The sequence below is a fragment of the Carassius auratus genome, unplaced genomic scaffold, assembly GCF_003368295.1.
Source record: "Carassius auratus strain Wakin unplaced genomic scaffold, ASM336829v1 scaf_tig00216326, whole genome shotgun sequence".
Classification (NCBI taxonomy): domain Eukaryota; kingdom Metazoa; phylum Chordata; class Actinopteri; order Cypriniformes; family Cyprinidae; genus Carassius; species Carassius auratus.
The window spans coordinates 42261-70002 of NW_020528510.1; the positions used below are offsets into that span (position 1 = coordinate 42261).

The 27742-nt window shown below is 33.9% G+C and overlaps 1 protein-coding gene across 1 annotated transcript; it reads right to left on the reverse strand.

Annotated features, from left to right (window-relative positions):
* Window positions 1-1040: 1040 nt before the first annotated feature.
* Window positions 1041-27435, reverse strand: LOC113097548 (tyrosine-protein kinase Mer-like). The gene is made up of 19 exons (XM_026262784.1): window positions 27339-27435; window positions 23605-23956; window positions 23358-23458; window positions 23101-23271; window positions 15145-15231; window positions 13783-13898; window positions 13295-13475; window positions 12024-12169; window positions 8805-8940; window positions 7596-7737; window positions 6256-6344; window positions 6063-6158; window positions 5906-5986; window positions 5061-5153; window positions 4783-4901; window positions 4580-4689; window positions 3411-3570; window positions 2467-2603; window positions 1041-1802 (listed from the first exon to the last, which is right to left on the reverse strand). The coding sequence occupies exons 1-19, from the start codon at window positions 27433-27435 to the stop codon at window positions 1382-1384; spliced, it is 2835 nt and encodes a 944-aa protein (XP_026118569.1). The 3' UTR covers window positions 1041-1381.
* Between the last annotated feature and the right edge of the window lie 307 nt (window positions 27436-27742).

Here is a 27742-nt window from a genome sequence, read left to right on the forward strand (position 1 = left end):
TAGAGTAAGAGTAAAGGGATCTGTGATTTTTTTTTTTTTTAAGTAATTGATTTATAGAAGTGGCAAATTGATAATGATGTTATTTTTAATAAATATAAATAAATATAGAACAGATTAAACATATTGCCAATAGACAATTACATTAATACATGTTTTGTCTATATTCTTAATGAATATTAGCTGGTTAGTTAAATGATTTGAAATGAAATAAATGTTCAGGGGCTGACTTGATGTATAACCAACCGTATTGTTGATTATAAAGGCTAAAAAGCTAAAAATTAATAATAATACTAATAATACTAATAATAATAATAATAATAAAATATAATAATTTATATTTCATTACAGATGGATATACAACATTTTTTTTGTCGTGCGGGAGTAGGTCTGCAAATGAGCAACAGTCAGGTGAGAATAGAACAGACAGCCTCACACACACACACACACACAATACCACTGTGTTCCCAAGATTCATTGCAGTCATTGAACCCTTATGTTGTTTTAATTTTCTGCCAATTTCCACTTACATTTCATAAGAAAAAGGAGTGGTATCATCAAAGGATAAACATGAATGTCCTAATACTGAATCAGGAAGTCTTTATTGTAAAAAAAATAAAATAAAATAAAAAATATCTACATTCCCAATTCAAAATTTTTCAGTGACTGGTCACATCTAAAAAACTGTATTAGTTTTTTTTTACAGTGTTATATATGGCTCAGTCAGTACTCCTACTCCCATATATGTAATACAGGGAATACAATGGAATAGTGGACTGCAATAAGGTTAGTAGTATACAACCCTACCCTAATAGTAAAATAATATTTTTTAATCATACCCTTATTGGGGGCTGAGCCCCCCTAAAATCAAAATCTTAGAATCGCCCCTGGTCTTGTCTGAATCAGGAGAGAAATACACACAGCTCAAACACTGTTTACAAGCCAAAACCGATCGAAATAAATATACCTTGATGGATTTGTTTCTTACAAACACAGATTTTCTCTTCACAAGATGTTAACTGATGGACTGGACTGGTGTGGATTATTGTGATGTTTTTATCAGCTGTATGGACTCTCATTCTGACGGCACCCATTCACTGCAGAGCATCTATTGGGGAGCAAGTGATGCAATGCTACATTACTTCCAAATCTGATTAAGAAACAAACTTGTCTACATCTTCGATGGCCTGAAAGTGGGAAGATTTTCAACAAAATTTCATTTTGGACGAACTATTCCTTGAACTCAACCAGGTGTGTGAGTTTGGCACTGTTTGTCCAACCACGGCAGATGGGTGCTCAAGAAACCTGTTTGAATAATTCATAATATTTTCACAAAAGTTGGATACCACAAAAAGTCAATTTTCTGATGCATTTCAACTTCCCATCAGAGCAAACGTGTGGTGTCAGCAGATGTCTGCTGCGTCGCCGACACGTCCCTGACCGTTTCTTCACTGTCCTGCTCCTCGAGTCTGTGATTCAGGAGTGGTGTATCTACAGTACTCCTCGCCTCATTATCTCCAGAGGAAATAACGACAACGTACCGGTCGTCCTCTGCGTCTGTGCTATTGTGAATATCCGCTGTCACTACTGAAGTGTCTGTGGTCTGCCGACTACAGGAGGGTGAGGATGTGAGCACAGGGCCCTCCTCTTCCTCCTCGGGGAAGCTGGTGTTGATGTAGATGATGTCCTTCTTGCTGGAAACCGCGGGAAGCTTCTCTGCCAGATTCTCCAGCCTCTTCCTAACCTGTGTGAAGTCGGGTCGGTCCACTGGATCAGCGCTCCAGCAGCTTAACATGATGCCATAACTAAAACACAAGAGCACAGGACATGCTATGAGATTCAGATGTGCGGTTTAAGTCTGAGCTCTGGTTAGGCCATGCAAGGACACTGCAAAGCAACAAAACGTGATTATTTTAAAGAGGGGTGATTCTGTTCTATACCCAGTGTATGCAAGTATCTGCTGTACTGGTATAAAGATCGCACTGACTTATATTATCAGAATTTCATCTTACTTTTTAGCCTTATATCATCATCTGCACCGAATTGCATATGTTTGCTCAGTTTGGGACTCTGAATGAAATGTAGCTGTTTTTTCTCCTCAAGTTTGAGTTTTATATTCTCAATCTATCATACTGTATGAGCCACAAATGCTTGTTATGACACAAAACACCACATGCAAACTTTTTTTTTTTTTTTTGTCTAAATGTTTAATAAATGTTCAATTTACCTAAAATGCAAAATTGCATAACATAAGACTTTTTTTCAGAAAATGTATCTCGAGCTAAAAAAAAAAAAAAGTTGTTTCTGGTGGAGGAAATAAATCTGTTTTCATAATAGACAACCTTTTCTTGTCTTTATAGAATAATGTGCTGGTGAAGTGTTCAAATAGTAAATAAGGTCACTTTTCTTTTTATGTTAACATTTTTGGTTACAGGATAATATCCACGCACACTTTTAAAATGAACTCACAGTTCATCCAGACAGTCATTTGGTTGTTTCAGCCGGTTTCCCTCCAAGAGATAATCGTAAATCTCATGGTTTTGTACGCCAGGGTACGGGGACATTCCTCGAGTGATTATTTCCCACATGGTCACTCCAAATGCCCACTGAAAAGGACATTGAGAGATAATAAACATCAACAACTGTTGTAAACCTTCTGCAAAACAAACCACCGGAAACCCTGTCTACAGCTGATAACTCGGAAGTCTGTGACATGTGAACGGGCATTTTCTGTATCAAAGTTACATTTATGTTCATGCATTTAGCAGACGCTTTTATCCAAAGCAACTTACAGTGCATTCAGGATACACTTTTTTTTTTTTTTAACACAATGTTCTACCACTGAGCCACAGGACAAAGTATGAGGTAATAATAATTTTAATACTTCTATTCAGAGAGAATTCATTAAAATCCTCAAAAGTGGCAGTAAGAACTTTTATAATGTTGCAAAGTATTTAAATTTCAAATAAATACTATTCCTTTATATTATATGAATTTTATATTGATCAAAGAATCCTGAAAAAAAATAAAGTATCACAAAGCATTATAGCCATTTGCAAAATGTATAATTGTTAATGTTTCATAATCAGCTAATTAGCATATAAGAATGATTTCTGAAGGATCATGTGACGAGAGTAATAATGCTGAAAATTCAGCTTTGATCACAGAAATAAATTATTTTTTTAAACAAATTTAAAGAGTAAACAGTTATTTTAAATTGAAATAATATTTTAGAAGATTATTGTTTCAACTGTATTTATGGTCAAATAAATGCAGCCTTGGTGAGCAAAAGGCACAAAAAAAACCAAACAAAAAAAACTTTTGTAGAGACTAAAAACAGAACACCTCATAAATTGTGTTCTGTAAATAGTGTAAATAGTAAATAGGATGTAAATAGTGAAGAAGGTTCTTACCACGTCACTTTTCACCGTGAAGACTCTGTCAGCGAGGCTTTCCACAGCGATCCATTTGACAGGCATCTTTGCAATCCGGCCCTGTCTGTAATAGTCACCACTGTAGATTTTCTTTGACAGGCCAAAATCAGCAACACACACGCTCATGTCATCACCCAACCTGGATGAAATAAAACGTTAATTAATTAAAACAAACACTGAGGTTTTAACAGTTCAAATAAACAGACAAAAAATCCCCTCAAACATTTTTTATGTTTTTCAAAAGTCTCTTATGCTCACCAAGGCTGCATTAATTTGATAAAAAAAATGCGGGAAAATCACAAATATTGTGAAATATTATTACAGTTTGAAACAGCTGCTCACTCTTTGAATCTATTTTAAAATGTAATTTATTTCTTTGATCAAAGCTGAATTTTCAGCATCATTACTCCAGTCTTCAGTGTCACATCATCCTTCAGAAATCAGTCTAAGGATTCTGAAAAAAACTTGATTAGGAAGTTCAAAAGAACAGCATTTATTTGAAGTAGAAATACTTTGTATTATAATGTCTTTACTGTCCCTTTTAAACAATTTAATGCACCATTGCTGAAAAAAAAAACATCTTAATGACCCCAAACTTTTGATAGTATAGTATATATTTATTCAATGTCATGTCAGCATCAAATGCAATTTTGCCCAATCTTTTGAACAAAGAAAGAAAAAATGAAAGACTTAAAGGAGCTGTATGTAAGATTTTGACTCTGCTAAAGCATACAAATATCATAATATTTTTGCAGATATTTAAGAAACATGCAAAGTTAACATCCTTGTTTATCTGAAAAACAATGCTGCGGTCAGTTATTTTCTTTTGAAAATGTGCATTTTGGTCCTGAATGTCAAGTCTCTGTTTTGGTTTGTAAAAACCCACCCCACCCACTGCCAGTTTGACCAATTATAATTCAGCACCCCAGGTTGACAGTTTAGCACAGAAACACAGCAATCTGGCAACATGCATGTGTGTAAAGTCTTAGGATGAGGGGTCGGGTGATAAAGACCCTCTCTAATATTTTGAAGTTGGACTGCAGTACCTAATTCAACCACTCGGTGTCAATCCTACATACTGCAGCTTTAAGAATCAAATGAAAAATGTTGCTCCTCCGACTAAGAGACTGTAAGTTCAGGACACATACATGCAGTTGCGTGCGGCCAGGTCCCGGTGGAGGAAGTTTCTGCCGCTGAGATACTCCATTCCTTGAGCGATGTCAATCATGAACTTCAGGAGCATCTGCGTGGGGAGATACTGGAAGAACAACACCACTTCCTATTAGACCCTGAGAGTTTGGTTCATGCAGGTAGACTAACAGTAATGTTGTTCGTGTTTTTGCCATCTTACCACAGGGTCTTCACTGAGACGGGAGCGAAGGAGGTAGCTGTGCAGGTCTCCGTACTTCATGAAGGGAAGGACAACCATCGGTTTAGGAGAGTGGCCTGAAACAACCTCTAAACAAACACCTGTGTGAACAAATCAACATTACAACAAAAGATTAATAATAAGGGGTATGCTTTGATTTCATTTTCTAAACGTATTATGGATTTGAACACCATTTCCTATGAAAATCAGATAGTTTTTATTCTATTTGGTAATAATGAGCATTCAGGTATGTTTCTTACCCAAGAGTCTGATGACGTTAGGATGGTGAAAATCCTTCATGCAAGCAGCTTCGTTCAGAAACTCTTCGATCTCTCTCTGGGAGAAGTTATCCACTGAAAGAGGCAGAAATACAGATATTTCTGACGTTTAGTGCCAGGCTCTTGTAATGATCTATACAGGTAGATGTTAGATTAGTTCATGCTACTTGAATCAACTGTTAACTATATGGCTAAAACATAGCCATAAAATCAGCTTTAAAATCAGATTATTATATCCAGATTAAAAACATCCCACCACTGAGTCATGGACAATGCACAGGTAATATTCATGACATAGTTTACTGACGCTTTTGTATTTGATCTTGATTTGATTTTAGGGAATGCTCTCAATTGGTTATTCTGAGAATGAATTTGAAATAATTTATTTAAATGAAGTTATTTACATGCATTAAAAAGATCCTCTCATAAGTAAAAAATTATATATTATATATATATATATATATATATATATATATATATATATATATATGGGAGAAAATAACTAATTATTATTATTTTTTTAAATGCAATAAAATAAAAACATATAAACAATATATATAAAATACAATAATAATAATAATAATAATAATAATAATAAATTAATTATTTTAAATAAAATGTTTTTTTTTTTTAAATAAATGCAAAATACTTAAAAATTCTTAAATATTTTTTAAAACAAAACAACAACAATAATAAATGTAATACTTTTTAAAATAATAAAAAACCACTCATTTTAAATTAATAAATGAAATAACGAAAAAAATGAAATAACTACAAACTGAAACTAAAATGACTTTCATTTTGGAAACCCATAAAAGTGGACTCACATTTCATGGTCTTGACTGCAACTTTTTCTGACGTCCCATCAGGTTGTTTGAGATGCCCCTCCATCACAGACCCAAACTCACCTGTAAGAGAGACACCAGCTCATTGGCTACATCTGACACATCTGCAACACCACACCACACCAGACTGCCATCTCACCTTCTCCGAGGACTTTACCGATGGACAGCAGGTTCCTCATGATCATCACGTCCTGGAGTTTGCCCTGAAGCTCACTGCTAATGCCCAGACTGGCGACTAAGAGAATGAAGAAATACTTTATGATCTAGAACACATACGTTCTTGGAAACTGGACACAGGTAGTTGAGAAATACACTGATGATGCTTGACGTACGTGTGATTTCGATGACTGAGCGGTTGTAGGATCTCTGAGTTCTGTACTCAACACTAGGAGTGAGTTTATCGTCAGGTCCACACAAACACCTGTAGAGAAAAAATGTAAAAAAAATATATATTTATTTATTTATTTATATATATATATATATATATATATATATATATATATATATATATATATATATATATATATATATATATATATATATATATATATATATATATATATTTATTTATTATAAGAGAGATAAATAAATAAAAATGTGCTAATTGACTGATGTCAATCAGTTGTATCAACACAAAACCAAAAATAACCAGCTGCTCTTTTCAGACTAAATATTATTATTATTATTATTATTATTATTATTATTATTATTATTATTATTATTATTATTAACGTTAAAAAAGACCAGAAAGCCACTGGCTCCTAAAATGCAAAATAAATTAAATGATTAGCTGAAAAGTAGGATTTCTTGTGCATTTATTTTCTCTCCCTTTGAACTGGGATGAAGTAACTATATATTAAACAATATAATTATTATTTTTTTTTTAATATTTGCCTTTAACTATACAATGGCAAATCAGACATTTCATATACCCTGGTTTGACAACATACAAATACTAAGTTTCCTGTCTGTCTTCAATGCAGATTAGCTTTATTTAAGCATCCTTTGCAGCAATTTTAGATGCAGTCTAACAGACCTTAGACAGTTAACATTAACCCCAAAAGCACCGCAGTAAACGACTGCTGAAGTCAGCCAGATGTTGTTAAAGGATTCCAGAGAATGAAGGAGGAGATGTTGTCTTCCGTCTCACTTACAAAAACAACCAGACGTAATTTGAAGCTTTGCTCAGTGCTGCTTTGGCCAGCTCTGTCCTCCATAATTTGGTTTTACTAAGAAGCCATGCTGTTTTTACAGACCAACTTCCCCCTTCTTTTCTTTCCTGAAGCCTTTAATTTCTTGCCCCAAGTACATTCAGATGAAGGTACTCTGGTTTCTAAAATAGCCCTTGTTTTTCAGATTTGTTCTTGGAATGAAAATCCCACAGCTCAGTGAGATTTAACAACAACTACAGCAATTAAACCTCGAGGGATAAAATGAAGTAGTGGGATTGCAAAATGCAATGCATCAGAAAAACAATGCATACAGACACCGAAGAAGACGGTTATTAAATGAAAGTGCATTTAAATGCATTATTATTATTTCAATTTTATTTTATGAACATAAATGTAATAATACGGACTGATGAATCATGCACAAGAAGACCAGGAACTGTTCAAGTAAACAACTTTGATTTCATGTTGACTACGAAAAGGAGAAATGACAAAGAACTTACTGCAAATAAGAGCGATTGTGCAACCATACGGCCATGAACATCAGAATCAGCAACAGACAGAAACTGCAAGCAACTCCAAGAACGATGTACGCAGAGTCCGAGCGACTGGGAAGCGGAGTCGAGGACGGAGACACGGGCAACTCTGAAAGAAAAACACACATGCATTAATAAACAACAGCATTAACAATAAGACTGGCATATGCTCTTTTAACTACAGTCAGCATTACAGCGTGAGTTTTTCCTCTGGTAACTCATTCATCAAACGGGTGATGATGTGTCCTTCGTTCATGACCCTCTTTTGGTCCAAAATGTTGAGACAAGAGTGATTTAACATCCCTCCTGACCACTGCAAGAGTCCACTGTTTGTATTTAACCGACTGCATCTACTTGAAAGGTTTCTTAGAGGAAACTATGCATGAGTCCACTACGATTAATTTACAAATCAAGACAAGAGATCAGCAGGATGACTTCCTGAGTAAAGTAATTCGGGTTTCCTGCAGTGCTTTTGAGTATAATATTATATATTACATTTAAACTGATTCCAGGAACTGCATTCAAATTGCAATGAACTACATTTTTTAGTTGGTAGGTCTTTAACAAAAAAAAGCTGCCATTTTCATGTCTAGAAAATATGAACATATTAAAGCACCTTCTTGGGTAATACAAATGATATATAGTATATATACATACATATACATACATACATATATATACATATATATATATTTTTTTTTTTTTTTTTATTTTTTTTTTTTTTTTTGTCACACTAAATACATATAAATAAATTGTCACACTATAAATAAAAATATATCATATTAATTAAATAATAAATAAATGCACAGCGGACATCAGTTACCTGGGACAATAGAACAGAATTATACAGACCATAATCAAGAAAAACAAACAATATATAAAAAACAAATCATATAAATAGTACAATATAAATAGAATAACAATATCAGACAAATAATTACATTTAAATAATAACATTTTTTATTGAAGTAATAATATAACAAATTATGTATATATATATATATATATATATATATATATATATATATATATATATATAAACAATATAAAAAATAGTCAAAGCCTTACAGACAGGTAAATATCACTATTTATATTTTATTACTTATTTATTAATCTGCAGTGTCACTGCTTTGCTATATAACATCTTCCTAACAGGTGAAGGTAGCATCGACTCACCAGCGTCTGGAACGAAGAGCCAGAAGCGTGATCTTCTGCTCCCGCAGCCGCTCTGAGTGCAGGCCACCACCTCCACACTGTACGTGATGTTGAACATCTGCAGCATCACCGCGGCCTCTGTGCTGATGCTGTGAATCTACAAACACACGTTTTCACATACACTTTACATATATATATATATATATATATATATATAAATATAACCTGCAGAACAAAATCACTGTACAGTCGAAAGTCTAGTACAGAGCAGTGTGAATTTCCATGCTGGTCAGCATCAGCATCAAATATGATCATCAGGCTTTTAAGGAACGCTCATTTGTTCATCTCTCAATCATCATTGTACTGCACTGCATTAAATGTTTTGATCATAAAACTGAGCATCTAATTACATTCTTACTAAGACATTATTTGGAGATATAGACTGACAACAGGTATTTATATGCATTTTATGCAATTATCTGCTGTACTGTTATTAAGATCTCATAGATTTACATTATAAACTATCAGAATTTCATGTTTTTGGACATATAAATATACAGGATTAAACTAGTTAACTAACATCATAGGTTAACCAGCACAGCAGCTTTTTTAAATACTATAGGCCACTCTCAAGTTCTTCCTCCTTCAATTCAAAATTTATTTGACAATATTACACAGGAATAGTTTAGTATTACAGGAAAGAAAATCCTTTTGTGTGAAACCACACCAAAAAAAAAAAAATGTGTGAAAACCGAACTTAAAGGCTTGATGGAAAAGGGAAAAAGAAAAGGAGAAGTTGTTTTCATGAGCCATGTGCTTGCGTGATGCAGGAAGGTTAACACACACACACACACACACACAAACACACACACAGATGCATGTGATACATCAGCACCATGCTGATTGCGTAAAGTTGCCATTGTCACTCCTGTTCCTAAAACTCTCAGACATGCTGACACTTCCACAAATACCAGGTCAGTGAGTCTTCACATGCTGTTGGTCGCTTTTACATCCACAAATTAAAAACGGCATCTGCAGTTCTCCAAAAACAAGAAGTGAACCGTCCTAGGGGCCCTGAGAAGTACACATGGTGTGGTTTAGGGTATCTAGGGTGTGTGCATATAAATGTCTGCTATGCCTCTAGTCAGATTTACACTGCAATTAAAAAAAGTTTTAACCCCATAAACCCCAATGTCCTCCAGGTGTCTCGGGATAAACTTTTTAATGATTATTTTAGTTTCTGCACACTTCTGTTGGCCGTGAACGAGTGGCAACACATTACATCAATGTTAAATAGATGCTAGAAAGAAAAATAAACCAAAAAGAAAAACTAAATCCTAGCCCAGTCACGGTGATAAGCCACCTCCGGTTGTCTAGCTAACATAATGGCTTCCTGTTTTTTTCACAGGTCCTGAAGTTTTTCAAGGAACCCTTGATTGGTGTCATAAAAGCAAACTCAGCAGTTTCTTTTATGTGCACACTTTCAAATTTCTGTGATAAAGTATTTGTCAAAAACCTATCATAAATCGAGGTCAAAATCATTCACTATTCTATGAGCAGATGTTATTTGACGAACTACTTGGTGATTTTGTTGAGGGAGAGCAACAGGTGCTGGTCAGAGAGCAGCTGTGAGTGTGAATGCATGACACTCATTTCCAGTTACTGCTGTGTTCACAGTCTGAGATCACACAGGTCAGTCACGGCAGATTGTTAATCACAGACATTGATGCATCATCATTAAACTCCAGATCACCCAGTGGTGAGTCAAGACAGACGGACAATAACAAATGACTTCTTCACACACTCTCGGCTTCCTGCTACCAGGCCAGAAACAGGAAGTACACATCGTCTTTTAAATGCCATGCTTTTACAAAACCACTCCCATGTGATCACAGTTCACTGGTCACTGACAAAGACCACACAGGGCACTGAGAGGTGACTATAGGCACACGCTCGGTGTAAAAAACAAGCGCGGATTTCTCAACTAACTTCTTGTTAAACACCTGGCCTTGAAAACAATTCTAGTCACACTTACAACCCTATACGGGTCAAAAAAGAAAAGAAAGTCATTTTTCCAATTGTACTTGCGGTGGAGAAATTACATACTTCTCCTTTCACAAATAGCTCAACCAAAAATGAATGTTTCTTGAAAAGGCCATCCAAGATGTAGGAGTTTGTTTCTTCATTGCAACAGATTTGGAGAACTGTATTACCAATGGATTATCTGTAGTGAATGGGTGCCGTCAGGTCACTTGTGGATTATTGTGATGTTTTTATCATCCGTTTGGACTTTCATTCTGACGGCACCCATTTACTGCAGAGGATCCATCAGGGAGCAAATGATGCAATGCTACATTTCTCCAAATCTGATACAAATATCAAAATTTTGGGGTGAACTACTGCTTTAACAAATGTCAGACATCGCTAACTGACTGCAAAGATAAAAGCATAACATCATAATGAAAACATCTAACAATAATACAGCTGAACTCAAGCAGGCTGGCACGCCGAAGGAAGCTGTAAAAGAGAATGATGTCAGTCTGCCGCTTTCATCCAAGAAACAAGAACAGCTGTTTTATCTTAAATTCTCGAGCTCATTTCTTCACAGGGGGTGAAAGTGACTTGCTATCTCATATCCGAAAAAGCAGTGGTCTGTGGAGCACTACTGAGCAAAACACTGCTCTGGGCAACTTGGGACAAATTGTTGAACTGAGCAATAAAAATAAGTGGTTACATCCAGGATATCTAGATATTATAAAGTCTGTTTAGGGGGTTTTGCTCTTAAATTATTTCCAATCAGACAGAACAGACGTGAGAACATTTACTTCAGTTGTGTTATTTTAGTATCCCTGATATACTTTTAAAGTTGTAGTTAATATTTTCAATTAATTTTATTTGGATATTTCATTTGTTTTTATTTTATTATCAAAGTTTTAGATATTTTGAAAATTTTTATGTAAAAAAATGTCTATATATTTTTTTTTCTTTCGTTTTTCGTTTTATCGACAAAAAAGCAGTGATCAGTTACAGAATCTGAAATATGAACTCTCTTTACATACAGTACAAGCTGTGTCAACATTGGGATTCTAATGATTTTAAACTGATTTCTAAATAAAATCAGGAAAATCTGAGTTTTGTGAGTGAAAGAAGCAGAAGAGATGACTAGTTTCTCAGTTATTGATGTTTAATAAAATAATTTTGTTAGTACACAAAACAAAATTACCAAACCCATTTACTAACCTTGTTTGTACGTGTTCCGTGTTTAATTGTGACATCATATCCTTGTAAGATTCCGTTCAGCTTGTCAGGGGGCGGAGCTTCCCATCGGATCATCAGCATGGAATTGTTCACATGAACCGTCAGGTTTTGGGGAGCTTCTGATGGAACTATAAAATTCGGAACAAATTCGATGGCACATTAAAAATGTAAATAAAATTAAATAATTTCATTTCAGATAAATCATCTATTTGAGCAGCATGCAGAACAGATGAAAAATTACTTCACATAATTAATCTAAGAAGGCTTTTTCTTGTCTAGACTGTAAAGATATGAAGGCATACAAGGACCTTCCAAAAAATAATGGTTCCCATGCAGAAATTCTAAAGAAAAAAGCCATTCTGAGAAATTAAAAACACTTTCGTTAATTGAAATGAAGCTGAAATAAAATATTGTATTAATATCAGAAGAAAAAGTAAACAAAAATAGAAACAATTTAAATATGTTTAAATTGAAGCACTAAACTCAACAACTTGGAAACAAATAAAAACTAAAACTGAAATAATAATAATAATAATACATTTAGTATATATATATATATATATATATATATTATTATTATTATTATTTTTTTTTTTTTTTTTTGAAGTAGTACTAACTTTTAGATTGTATTAAATTAAAAGTACAGTATCGCGTAAAACACGATGTTTATCAGAGACTAAAAGTATCCTTCACTGTTAGGAATACAGAGGAAATCCTTCACAGAAATAACCCACAGGAAAATCCTTTCTAACTACCAGCCCACTCCCATTCCCACACGGCATTCGGAAAACTCTTGGATAGAGACATAATTGTCTTCCTCCTATTAGCAAAATGTTACTTCTCCTTTTGACTCTTTCACATTTAGCTTCATCTTCCATTTCCAGAGTGCAGATTTAACTGGAAGTATTACATTAGTGACTTCTAACTAACATCTCTTTACTTTTTCAACTCTTATAATAAAAAATGTTTCTTGAGCATCCAATCATCATATTATAATGATTTCTGAAGGATCATGTGACACTGAAGACTGGAGGAATGATGCTGAAAATACAACTGGACATCACAGGAATAAATTACATTTGACTATATATTACAATAAAAAAAACAGTTATTTGAAACTGTAATAATATTCCACAATATTTCTGATTTTACTGTATTTTTGATCCAATAAATGCAGCCTTGGTGAGAAGAATAAAAAAAAAGATTGTCAAGTAGTGGAGGAATTTGCTCCAGGTGTGTCTTAGCAGACTCACCACCCTCTGTGGTGTTACTCTGGACCCAGACACTGGGCGGGGACGACCCGATCTCATTGGTGCAGGACACGCTCATGTTGTACCAGGTCATGGCCTTGAGGTTGGTGATGTTATACTGGAACGGAGGCACGCGTGTAGGGTGTGCGGCAGTGGGGCTTCCAGGCTCCAAAAGCTCTCGCACCTGGAACAGATGCAGGATAACACATGTATTATTTGTTCTAACAATCTACAATCATCATTTAGAAGTTGTGCGGTTACTTTACCAAGTGATCAGAATTATGATCAACCTGGTGGATGTTAAAATGGGTGCAGGATCTTATACTGAAGGGTCATGTCTATTTCTTTTAAAAGGTAAATTTTTTTGTTTAAACCTGGTTAGAGAACCAAGCAATAAGAAATCTTCCCGAACTGAACACAATGTTCTGCATAGGTTTCATCACAATGCAGCGGCCTTGCACAAGTAATGTTGATTCTTTTGTCCTTCTTACTGTGATAGAGCATGTGCTGAGAGGAGAGAAGCCGTCGTGTCCCGGTGTCCAGCTTATGAGGAGTTTGTTGGCCTCACGTTTTAATACTGTGACGTTTGACACTTTGTCAGGAAGCTCTAAAAAAAAAAGAAGAAAAAAAAAAGGTTGGAAACATTACTATGTTTAATGTTTTTGAAAGAAGTTTCTTCTGCTCATCAAGGCTGCATTTATTTGATCAAAAATACAGAAAAAAATGTAATGTGATATATTATTACAATTTAAAATTTTAAGTTTTACATTTATTATACTTTAAATTATCATTTATTTCTGTGATGCAAAGCTGAATTTTTAGGATCATTATCACATGATCCTTTAGAAATCATTCTGATTATCATAATGATGATTCATTATCAAAGTTGGAAACAGTTCTGCTGCTTAATATTTTTTCAGAACATATGATACTTTTGTAGAATACTTTGATGATTAAAAAGTAAAAAAAAAAAAGCAACAAAAAAGAAGCTATGTTTTTAAAGTATAAATATTGTAATAACAATATACACAACTGGTCAGTAATTTGGGGTCAGTATTTTTTTTTCTTTCTTTTTTTTAAATAAAATCAATACTTTTATTCAGCAAGGATGTGTCACATTGATAAAAAGTGATAGTAAAGAAAATATATTATTAGAATTATTTTTTTTATTTTGAATAAATGCAGTTCTTTTTAACCTTTTATTGATCAAATATATTAGACAGCAGAACTGTTTCCAACACTCATAATAAATCAGAATATTAGAATGATTTCTAAATGATCATGTGATCGACTGATGTTACATGTGACACTGAAGGCTGGAGGAATGATGCTGAAAATTCAGCTTTGCATCACAGGAATACATTTTTTTAAGTATTTTCAAATAGAAAACTATTATTTTAAGTTGTAATAATATTTCACAATATTACAGTTTTTTCTGTATTTTTAATCAAATAAATGCAGGCTTGATGAGCAGAAGAAACTTCTTTCAAAAACATTAAAAATAGTAATGTTTCCATATATATATATATATATATATATATATATATATATATATATATATATATATATATGAAAATGTACAAATATTTTGTTTTTTTACTGAAATGAAACAGAAGTAAAAATATTAGATTAAGAGCTTGAAAATTAAAAAAGTTGTCTTAAAAATTAAAAAGTACTAAAATAACTCCAATATAAAATATAAAATGAAAACGACTGAAGTGACTAAAATTTAAATGAAAACTGAAAATGTAAAAAATATAGCATATAAATGAATAGAATAGAATAGAATAGAATAGAACAGTACAGAAAAGAACAGAAAAGTACAGAATAGAAATAGAATAGAACAGCTTTACCTTTGACATTGATGTGAGCTTCTTTGGATACTGTGAGGCCTTTCTCATTGTGAGCTTCACAGCTGAACTGAGTGGGTGCATCAATACCTGCACAGAACAAAAATTACAACGTTTAGCTTACTTTAATATCCAGATACTAAAAGTACTGTCTGTGCATTTTTTTTTTTTTTTTTGACTTTCTGAAGAATGAAAACATGTATGACTGACCCAACATGTGAATTTCAAGCTCAACCAATAGTGTTAAATTTGGGGAGGAACAACCCGTTTGGCTCAACCATGAAAAAAAATGGGAACCTGTTTGGGAAGAATCAGTGGTGCTCGCAAACTATTGTTTTTATTTATTACTGATAGTTTTATATATTGTTCAAAATTTTAGGGGCAATGTTCTTTCTTTTTAACAAAAAGCAATACTTTTAATCAGCAAGGATGCAATTAATTGCTTTCTATAAAAAAAAAAAAAAAAAAAATTAATAGAATAGAAAAAAACTATTTTAAATGGTAAAAATATTACTTTTTTTTTTTTTACTGTATATTTGAACAAATAAATGCCGCCTTGTTGGACATTAGAGACTTCTTTCATAAAGATCATACCACACAAACACTAACAAATCTGGAAACCATCTTGGATGTGAGTTTTGCACAACTAAATGTAAACATATATTACGGCAGCACTTGAGTTAGTGCTTTTCAATGCTTTACTCGGTGTTACAGATGATTTTGAATATGAATGGGCCTCCTCAAATTAATAATTTTACATGTATTTATTTAGGTTTTATCTTGGATTGACTATGTATACAAGTAAAGGAAGAATCCTAGTAGTATCCCTGGAACATATTATAATATACAACCGGGTAAATAGGATGCAAAACCACGTAACTTTCACCGCCAGCGTGTGGCACAGTACAAGTCTTTCAGTGGCACTCCATGCCAACACTCCAGTCCCACTCTGAAACAAGCCCAATCATAATATCCCTTTTGTGCGAGTGCATTTCAGAGCCGCGGTCACAAAGGACACATTGCGTCCCCCAACAGAGCTGACAGGAAGCTGCTTGTCTGGTTTGTTGACATCCTTCTTAGTACTAAACGTGTCTATCTCTGACTGTCAGAGGGACAGATAGTGCCTCCGTTCTCAAGCGACTGAACCACGCTAATGAAACCACGTCTGGAAAAAGATACAAATTTAAATAATAGATTGAGGCTAGGAATAATTACAGGTTCAGTCTAGACATGGAAAAGCAAGGATTCTTGAATATAAACTTTCCTAAATGATACCTACTTTGCTGAGACCAACTCACAGGGATGTTTTGCATGAATTATTCTCCTCCCTTAAGAAGACTTTTTCTGCCTCTTACCCAAAGAAGATTTAGTTAAAAGCAATGTACAATAAAACATGCCAGGAAAACTAATCAAATCAAAAAGAGTTGCCTAGATTTAAACTATGAAATAAACTATTCAGTTTGAAATTGCACAGAAACATCATGAGCCAAAGCTCAGCTCAAGATGTTTTGGAAAGTTAAATTCATATTTTTAGCTTTAGTTCATTAGAAAAATGACTGATCTCCAAACTCCTTTACATACGTCAAACTGACTAAATTTAGAAGATTTACCACACACAAAAAAAAGGCTACAAAAAACCATGGTTACAAAAAACCATGGTTACAAAAAAACATGCATGCATGCAGGCTGGACAGATTGTATTTCTGTATGTGCGCCAAGAAGTATACGCTAGATTTCTGATGGCCTGTAATTATGGGTTTGGAGAACAGCCATGCTAGCAGGCCCTGCATTCGGATGCAACAAAATCTGAATGTTTACTATAGTGCTAACAAAAAAATGATTTTAAGCAATGTTTACGTACCATGGTAACTCCAACATTTAAAGTATTCTGGATTGCCGAGTAAAAAGAAAGGTGCAAACTGCCAAACACATCTAGGGCTGCATAATTAATCATAATAAATCTAAATTAATTAAATTAAGCAAAACCAATTCTCTCGCAATTTAATTAAATAATTATGTGTGAAGCGTGATTCACTGTGTACGTTAACCCTCTGAAGTCGATTAATGCGCGTTATGAGCCATTTTCTCAACTTAAATTACACTTTCAGTTTTGATCGTACAGACAAGAGCAATACATCAATCGAATCTGTAAAGTTTGTATACAGACATAATAACAACAAAACTTTGTGCACTTATAAAATAAAGATAATAAACACGAGAAGAGTGCATTTGGTCACAGTAAATGCTGAAACATTAAAATATTAACATGTAGCTTAATGATTATTTTATTTATTTATTATTTTTCTTCTTAATTAATAATTAATTTTTTATTATTAATTAAGCTGCATTTTAATTTTAGAATTGCAATTTTACTGTTGTACTGAAAAACATAATTCTTTTTATATTTTCCCAATCAACCATCCAGCCGTTTCTTTTTTTTTTTTTCAGTTTTTGAATAGTTAGGAACCAGTTTAGAAATCTAAAATGTTGGCTTGTTAACTTGTTATTAGGAGGGAATGAAGCATCTTTTAAGTTTAACATTTCAGTTTTGAGTCTAAACACAAGTGGAGCCGGTGCTTAATATGCTCTGAATGATTAAGCACTTTCTCAGTGGCAGTGGTTTCGTAATAGCTTCACCAAACTCAGCATTTCTGTGCACACTTAGAAACTTGAGTGGTAATTACTGACTAAAGTCTGCACATAAGAAACTGTCATATCCAGCTCAAACTAGTTCCCTCTTAATGGAAACACACATCACAGCATCCAGAGGAAGAATGAAAGTGTTTGTGTGTGCATTACGTAATGCAGTCATTGTGAGCCCGACAGGACAGTGAGTCCCAGTCCAACATGGAAAATCAGAAGCTTTCTATTCAACACTGTTTGAAACTATTTCAGTAAGAAATGACACTTTAAAAGCAGAAGTGAGCTGGAATGTAGTTTTACCACAATCTTAGAGAGCATTTTTGTGCCTTACATACACAAGAGGTGACAATGCACTTATTCTATTTGACAATGAACCTATCTGATCTGATTTTTAAACTGAATTGTCATATTCAGAGCCAGATAAAAGCCCGCTAGATGTGCATTTACAGATCTTTAACAAGATATAGAGCAGTCGTGAATAGTGAATAACTCACCTCTGTAGTCAGGATCTAAAATTAACTACAATGAACTACAAAAATGACCTTTTTTGTTTTTTTTACATAGTTATAAAACTGTATTCGGACTCATTGCACAGCATCTGAAATGTTGTTTTGGTCAATCTGAAATGCCTGAGGCAAAGACTGTCATCAAAGTGGTTTAGTAATCACCTTCCCAAACCGTCTAAAACAACTGCATTCCAAACAGCAGGCGTCTCTCTCTGAAAGCAAGATAACATGGCCGTGTTTGGGGCATTTTATCTGCATAATGAGGTGCAAGGAATTGTTTTCCTCTGTTTACTGAACCTTTTTTTTTTTAACAAAACACTGTTACATAACTTTTACTTACAATATCAATACATGAGAAGTAAATGAATAAATAAATAAACAGTAAGAAAAAACCCCACTAAATTAAAGATAAATACAAAAGTCCCTGAAAGCAAATCAGTAAATGCACCACATACTGGATAATTATCTGCATGGTTCAAGCTTTAATATATACTAGAGCTATTTCCTTCAAGCGAATATGTTTCAATAAGTGCCCACTTCTGTTGAAAAAAGTCAGATTTTAACTGCAAGTCTGCTGTCTTTTTCTCAATTATATGTCTCTTTTTTCAGTCTTTGTGTCCCTTTTTTTTACAGTTGGTTCGTGCACATTCATCCGGTTCACAGTGTCATATAATACAAATAAGTGAGATTTACATGGATTTACTGAACTGATCGAAATTGAAATCATTTAGCAAAAACAAACAAAATAAAAAATAAAAAACTGTGTGCATTGATCAATCCCTTCCTAAAATGTTACTAATTTCCCTTTTAACCCACTGCCAATACAATAGTACTTTGGGACATTCCCAGAATATATGCAGAATATAGTCCCCAAGAAAAGTATTTTATATACACTAACAACTCCTTTGCAACCATTCAGAACATTTTGAAGTAGAAAGAATGAAAGGATTTTCTTGTAAAACACACTCCAATCATATTCCTGTTTTGAAAAATAACCTTTTACAGCGTAGTGTGTTTCTTCAGAAAATGCTCTGGTGCTTTTGAAGAGTTAAAAAGCACTTTACTTTCTTTAAAAGATCACGTATAGTATGCTGAACCAATAGGATGATCTTTAAGAACCTATAATGAAAAGTGTTTCCATCTTAAAAAGGACCATGACAAAAACGACAGTATTACAACTAAAATTGTTCCTGATGAGACGATTATTATTGTTGAACAAAGCTGCAAAGACGCATTAAAAATCCTTTATTTTAATGAGCTCTTGGCTCCAGACAGCTAAAACTTGATCTGGCCGTTAATTTCGAGGCTCTGTAGGGACGCCGGGGCCCCTGAATGAGGCTTTTGTGTGTGTGATATCAACACCGGGTGAGTAAACTTTAACCATAAAACTCCTGCTTTCACAATAACAGCTTTACAACTGTTAGCAAGAAACTGATTACCATACCTAAGAGATTAACCACAAAAAAAACATCTACATAATTGCTGAAACTGGTCACTGGTATTCTGGGTAATGGCCAGGGCATTGCAATATGGTTGCTAGGATGTTCTAGTAAATAACAAGCCATCAATCTTTAACAAGACATGTAATTTAAGGTGGCACAGCATGGGACGAGATAGATGCTGAGTTTGTAACAGTCGCGAAAAAACTGAATTTAACTAAAACTTTAACAAAGAAAAAAAGTGGCAAAGACTAAAATCTGAAATCCAAAGAGATATTCCTTATCAAAGTTAAGACTCTGCCACACCCCCCTGAAACACCTTGTTTAAACACGCCCCCACATGTCTACATCACGATGTGGGAATATTTGCGTTTCGTGAACCTAGGAGAGGAGGTCATTCTGACTTTGCTACGACAATCTAGCGCTTCTGAATCAGCTACTGTAAGTATGTTTTGTTATTAGTTTAAGTATTTGACATTGACTGTGTGTGAGAGAGAGAGAGAGAGAGAAAGTGAAATAGACATTACAATGGAGTCAACTGTCTTAATCGTCTGTGGCTTGTGCACTGCAAACACACACGAGCTTCATCTCTGTCACGTGACTCTGTTCCTCTTTCAGACTTATACTGATGGTGAAACTAAGGACATTATTAACTGTCTTTACATTTATTTTGAAAGAAGAAGCTGGAGATTGTGGAAAGGGGCGTTACATTTCTGACAAGTGCTTGCGGTGTTCAGCCAATCACAATGCACTGGGTCAGCTGGCCAATCAGAGCAGACTGCTGGTCAACATATTCAGTTACACCAAATAGACAAAATAATGATCTTTAAAAACAGCATCATATGACCCCTTTAACAAAAACTACAATATTTAAACAACAAACAAACAAAAAATCTGTACTGGTAATTTCAGTAATTTTACAGAAATTTCCTTTAACCATAAAAAGCAAAGCAATGACGTACAAAATTTTAAATACAGGTGAAACACTGTGCCCTATTTTACTGTGATGTCAGTAATACTAAGGATCACTCTGGTTACCAGATTATGAGGTACAAAAATTTTACATTTAAACATGTATGAATGACTGGTTTACAGTAAGACTGATAACATTCATTCATATCATAGATAGGGTGAATTTCCCTTTCTTCAATCAAATGACTCATCAAAACCGAAACTAATGTAATTATTCCTCTCGATGTAATCAAAAAAGGAAATTATCCACAGTTTAAATCACTGCAGTCACTGTTTGTCATCATCAGTAAATTATATCTCACTGACTTTGAAGACTTATTATTGTGAGTCGACACGAAATGCACAAACCATCTTCAGTAGCTTCCTGCAAGCTCAGTTACATTTCACGATATCTGTTATGAGCACATTTTCCATAACTGTAGAAAACAAAATACGCTGGATGAGCTCAGCTGGGGACCTGCATGGGAATACATGGCCCTGCTTGGAATGTGAAACAGATTACTTTTGAGAAAACTGGAAGTTCTAACCACTTCAGAAGCTAGGCAATAAAAATAGATTTAAGAGGTTTTATGACATCATCTGTTTGGAAAATAAATGCATAAGAGAATTCTAGAGTTCAGATTGTTGCTAAGGATCCTCACTGCAACGCTGTCATTGAGAACTAAAATAACTAAAATAAAAAATGTCATTAACTGAATTAAAGTTAAAAATGAAGATTATATGGAAAAATCTGTTAAATGAAAATTAGAAATGTTGCACTGACTGGCTATTCTCTTAGATTAGATTGAAGCACTAATATTACTAAAACAATAACTGAAATAAAGCGAAACATAAATATTAAAAACTAAACTAAAAAAAGAACAAACAAAAAGTTTTTAAATCACCAAAATAAAAACTGATATAAAGCTAAACATAAATAAATAAAAAATGTCAAATATAAATATTAGATGAACAAATACAATTAAAATAGCTAAATAAAAAGTAGAAGCATTGCCCCGAGTCCTAAAATTACTAAATATTTAATTCAAATAAAGCTAGAATAAAGCTAAATAAAGCTAAAACTTAGAAAAAATAGTCAAAAGTTAGGAAAAATTCAAAATATATATAAATATAATGGTATATAAATAAAAATAAATGGTTAAAATAAATAAATGCAATAAAAAATTTAAATGCAATTTTATAAACACTTAAATAAGCTTAAAAACTTTAAAAAAATTATAATAAAAAAAAAAAAAAATCTTTCATGTCTCCAAAACATGCAAGTCTTCACTCAACACTCGAAGTGTAATTAAAGTTTCAATTTCAATTGTTTGCTGTTGTTCAAAGTTTCACCGATTAATGTTTTCCTGCAATAAGGATGTCATGATTTACCAGAAGAACGGTTCATCGTGTTTTTGGTCATCTTGTAACAGTGCACTGAAGGGTCATTCAGTATCAACAGGCTCTTGGGAAAGTACAACTTTGTGGCACAACTTCCAATTCTCAAAAATGATCATGTGGTAACATCTTATATAACTTATGTATTATGTATAATTAAATGATCAGTTGCTGTAGAGTAGATCAGTGTTTTAGTGATAGCAACATATTTTGTTTTTAAGCCAAGAGCTAGAATGGAACGAACACGTGGTAACTCCATTTCAATCCTAAACAGTTCCTCTTATTTATTAGAAAATATTATAAATCACTTCACGTTTTAGAGAAAATTACAAGTCATATAAACCAGTTTCCACAATGCCAATAAGAGCTGACAATATTTCAGATACATGAATGGACCTTTAGTTAACATTAATGGATCTTTAGTTAACATAGATTTCTAAATAATAAAAGTCATACTAAAATGCAGTTAAAAACAACATTTAATCAACTTTTTTCAAAATGTTGTCTAATCGAAGGGAGTCAGAAATACCACAATCACTAATTTTGTTTTTGATTTACAATGTCAATTTATTATGTCCAACCTATTCGTATAATAAAATTAAGATTTTATTTCTGACATTTAACAACAAAATTGTGTCAACAACAGTGCTGCACAACAAACGATTAGGAATATCTACTGTGAGATTTCAGTAAAATCTCATCATTTATAGCCTTTTAACCACAGGACCTAAATAGAGTCACAGACTAGTTTCTAAATCTTTATGAAACTAAGATAGATTATTATCACAGCACTGTAATCCTCAAAACTTTACAGTGAATGATCATGTGAACAACAAACCTATTACCATAACCTAACAAAAATCTTCAAAACTAATTCTTTCTGAACACTTTTAAGGCTTTTTGATTCTCTGCTGTACTGATATCAAGATGTTAAGAAACGAAAGTATTTCTGAGTCGTCTTCCAAAGGAACAAAGTTCACACAGAGTGTCGAGGACCATAACTAAATCCCACATGTTCCTACCTTCAATGGTGATGGTGCTGGGAGACTCCTTGTGTTCTTCAAATCTCTTGCCTTTGTGGAGCCACGTAATGGTCACAGGATTCGGAGGGCCGACCGCCTCACAGGTCAGTGTGAAGGGAGTGTTTCTGGTGATGTTCACGTCGCTCGGCTGTATGGTGAAGGTCGGCAAGCCTGGATTTGAGTCAAATGTGGCACAACATTAATTGTCTAAAATGCACAAGCAAGGGTTTGTGTCACCGAGTTGAAGGTTCACTTGCCTTCCACCTCTATAATGATGGGATTTGACTCAATGATCTTGTTAATGACACTGAGCCTGCAGTGATATTCTCCAGCATCTGCTCTCTTCACACTTCTAATGCTGAAAGGCAATGTCAAAAGTTAATCAATGAAGAACATTTCTGACAATTCCTTCGATAGGTTAATCTGTGAAATGGGATGATTGTTCATCTGCCGAAGGCAATGATCTGCAAACATATTCTGGCAGATATTATTAGCCATAATTACCTCATAGTGGACAGCAGGGTGACCGTCCCTTGAGTGTAGATCGCTGTCTGCATGCCATCAGGGATTTCCTTACCGTTCCTGAACCACAGAATATTCAGGTCCTGGTTGACGTCATTGATGTCGATGGAGCAGTTAAATTTGACCTCTGCCCCCTCTGACCGCTGGATTGTGCCCACGGTGGGTTTGAAGCGCAGCTTCTGGATCTCCTCCTGTGACAGATGTACGCTGCGGGCTCGTGCCGGGACAATCAGTGGCTCTGTTGCCTGCGTTGGCCTGAAAGAACGGCCCTGCCTCGTCCAATGAGGTGACTCTCTCTGATGGACCACAGCGAGGGGATGTTTCCAACTGACAGCTGTTTGAGCAAATATAAGCGTGTCAATCATGAGAGTGAAGATGTTTAACTAAATCTGGAAATTATAAATAATATATATTAATAAAGTATTTCAATAATAACTTATATTATATATATATATAAAGAGAGAGAGAGAGAGAGAGAGAGAGAGATGTGCTATTAGTCTATATATTTATATATAGATTTGTTTAATATATTTATGTTTACACACACACACACCCATATATAATTAATTATATGCTTATATAATTATTATATATTACTAAAAATGACACACACACACACACACATACATACAATCATTGCCAAAAATATTGTCACCATTGGTAAATATGATCAAAGAAGGCTGTGAAAATTCATCATCACTGTTAATCCTTTTGATCTTTTATTTTTTTTTTAAAACAAAAACGAAAAAATATATATCATTGGATAATAAGAATTTAAAATGGAGAGAAAAATTATTAGGAAATAAATGTTATTCTCTAATACACATTGGCCACAATTAATGGCCCCCTTTTATTCAATACTTTTTGAAACCTTCATTTGCCAGTTTAACAGCTCTACATGTTCTCCTATAATGCCTGATGAGGTTAGAGAACACAGAGACCATTCCTCCATCCAGAAGAACTCCAGACCCTTCAGATTCCCAGCTTCTCTTCTTCAGTTCACTCCTCTCATTTTCTGTAGGGTTCAGGTCAGAGGACTGGAATGGCTATAGCAGAAGCTAGCAGAAGTCACCCATTTCTGTGTTGTTTTTGAGGTTTGTGTTTGGATTATTGCACGGTTGAAAGATCTAAACATGGCCCATTATAAGATTTCTAACAGAGTCAGTCACTTACTGATTTTTTATCTGTTGGTATTTGATAGAATCCATGATGCCATGTGTCTAAACAAGATGTCCAGGACCTCCAGCAGAAACATAGGCCAACAACATCAGAAATACAGCAGTATATTTCTTTGTACACATGGGGTACTTTTCATCTCTGTGTTCACCAAACCCATCTCGAGTGTTTGCTGCTGAAAAGCTATTTCTTAAGTTTCATCTGATCATAGAAGCTAATCACATTTGAAGTTCCAGTCATGTCTGATATCTGAATATGCTTTATTCTGTTGTTGGATGAGCTAGGAGAATTATTCTTGAAACCCTCCCAAACAACTTGTGGTGATGTAGGTGCTGTTTGACAATTTTTTAAAGGTTTTCTAAACCAGAGACTCAACTATTTTCTGCAATTCTCCAGCTGTGACCCTTTATCTACTCAAACTGATCTCCTCTCCGTGCATTAGGACGATATAGACACACGTCCTCTTCCAGGCAGATTCGTAACATTTTCTGATGATTGGAAATTCTTAATTATTGCCCTGATGGTGGAAATGTTAATTTTCACTGCTCTAGCTCTTTTCTTAAAGCAATTTCACCAATTTGTGAAGCTCAATTATCTATTGCTGCACATCAGAAATATATTCTTTTTTTTTCTCATTGCGATGGATGATTAAGGGCATTTGGGCTTTGTTTTCACTCCTCTTTATATTTCTGTGAAACAGGAAGCCATGGCTGGATAATTTCATGTTTATAATCACGCTAGAGTGCTCAAAATGGTGAATATGAATGGGAATATACTTCAGAGATATTTTACTCATAAGAATTTCTAGGGGTGCCAATAATTGTGTCCAACATGTATTTGAGAAAAACCTTTATTTCAAAATGATATTTCCCTCCATTTGAAATTCTTATTTTCCAAAGAAAGGATACAATAAAAGATCAAAAGGATTAACAATGAAGATAAATTATCACAGCCTTCTTTGATTATATTTACCATGACTGTATGTATATATATATATATATATATATATATATATATATATATATATATATATATATATATATATCCAACTTTTTTATTTAAATATCATCTTTTTAAAATTGTCTGTAAGTGTTAATAAAAAAAAATTCTGTTTACTGATGCAATTTAATAAATATATTAACTATGTTGTTAACATTAGTGCAAACACTTTTAAACTTGGACTTTTACACACTGGACATGATTCCATAATAATACCAATATTATTAATAATACTGTATTCATACTCATATACCAAGGTTACAGCAAGCATAGTTTGAATTCTCATATAAATACATACATGTAATTATTGAGTACCATAGCTTACAATATATAAAGCAATGGTGTACATGGTTCGGCCAAACTACTTTTCATTCGAAAATCAAATGAAGTATTTGCAGCTTTTATTGAGAGAGCCTTTCATAATACTATCTCTGGATTCATGCAACTCCATCAAAAAGGTCTCATACATCTTATATAACTTATGTATTATGTATAATTAAATGATCAGTTGCTGTAGAGTAGATCAGTGTTTTAGTGATAGCAACATATTTTGTTTTTAAGCCAAGAGCTAGAATGGAACGGACACGTGGTAACTCCATTTCAATCCTAACCAGTTCCTCTTATTTATTAGAAAATATTATAAATCACTTCACGTTTTAGAGAAAATTACAAGTCATATAAACCAGTTTCCACAATGCCAATAAGAGCTAACAATATTTCAGATACATGAATGGACCTTTAGTTAACATTAATGGATCTTTAGTTAACATAGATTTCTAAATAATAAAAGTCATACTAAAATGCAGTTAAAAACAACATTTAATCAACTTTTTTCAAAATGTTGTCTAATCGAAGGGAGTCATAAATACCACAATCACTAATTTTGTTTTTGATTTACAATGTCAATTTATTATGTCTAACCTATTCGTATAATAAAATAAAGATTTAATTTTTGACATTTAACAACAAAAGCGTCAACAACAGTGCTGCACAACAAACGATTAGGAATATCTATTGTGAGATTTCAGTAAAATCTCATCATTTATAGCTTTTTAACCACAGGACCTAAATAGAGTCACAGACTAGTTTCTAAATCTTTATGAAACTAAGATAGATTATTATCACAGCACTGTAATCCTCAAAACTTCAGAGTGAATAAAAGTCCATCAATTTTCACTGTCTAGTTTGAGATCTACGTTGCATTTCTGAAAAGTTAATGTCATATTAATCTTAAAAATGTATTCACTTCATTAATATTTAGTAGCGTAGCTATACTTGAATATTGAAAGTACATAAGTAACAATCAAAGTTTTTCATGTAGAAAAGCAAACGTGTTGTGTTGCCAACCAGATTCCATTTAAAGATCCTGCGCATACTGTAAATCGCTTCCAAATGACAAAAACAAAGCATTAGACCATACAAATCTCATCACATGCACGGGCTTTAACTGCACTTTATGAACTTTCTGAGGTTGCTGATTCACTTGCGTTTAAAGCATCCACAAAACATCACACGAACTTTAAGAAAATCGCACATCTTACCAGTTGTGACTCTGACTGCGTGTAAAAACAATCCGACGAGCAGTGGAGTTAAAAAGCGCAACATCGCGGAGAGTCTTCTGCCTAAAATGAAGCCCATGGCACTTTTTATTCTTTTTCCTTTCTTCTAAGTGTGTCAGATGAACAACAGACGCATGAAGTAGAGTACGTGCAGATCATATAACATCTTTGCTGTTTTGATCTGTAATGCGCGCGCATCGCCGTGATGAGCGCAGCTGATTCCACGCGCGCTCCTGTTGGAGAGGAACGGACGGCACAGGGGTGTTACGAGATTTTCGGGTGCCATGACCGGAGTTACATGAATATTCATGAGTTTCCCGGACATGCGCGTGGAGCTGAGAATTTTAGTCCACGCTCCTTGAATCTATCTCAGCAAATTTAATGGA

What these genes read in the sequence shown, in the direction of transcription:
- LOC113097548 (XM_026262784.1), bottom strand. Translation starts at nt 27,435, where the DNA reads ATGGGCTTCATTTTAGGCAGAAGACTCTCCGCGATGTTGCGCTTTTTA. An exon ending in CTGGCCGCACGCAACTGCAT is followed by an intron (nt 3,571 to 4,579) that starts GTATGTGTCCTG and finishes TATTTCATCCAG; the next exon opens with GTTGGGTGATGACATGAGCG. An exon ending in AATGACTGTCTGGATGAACT is followed by an intron (nt 1,803 to 2,466) that starts GTGAGTTCATTT and finishes CTTGTGTTTTAG; the next exon opens with TTATGGCATCATGTTAAGCT.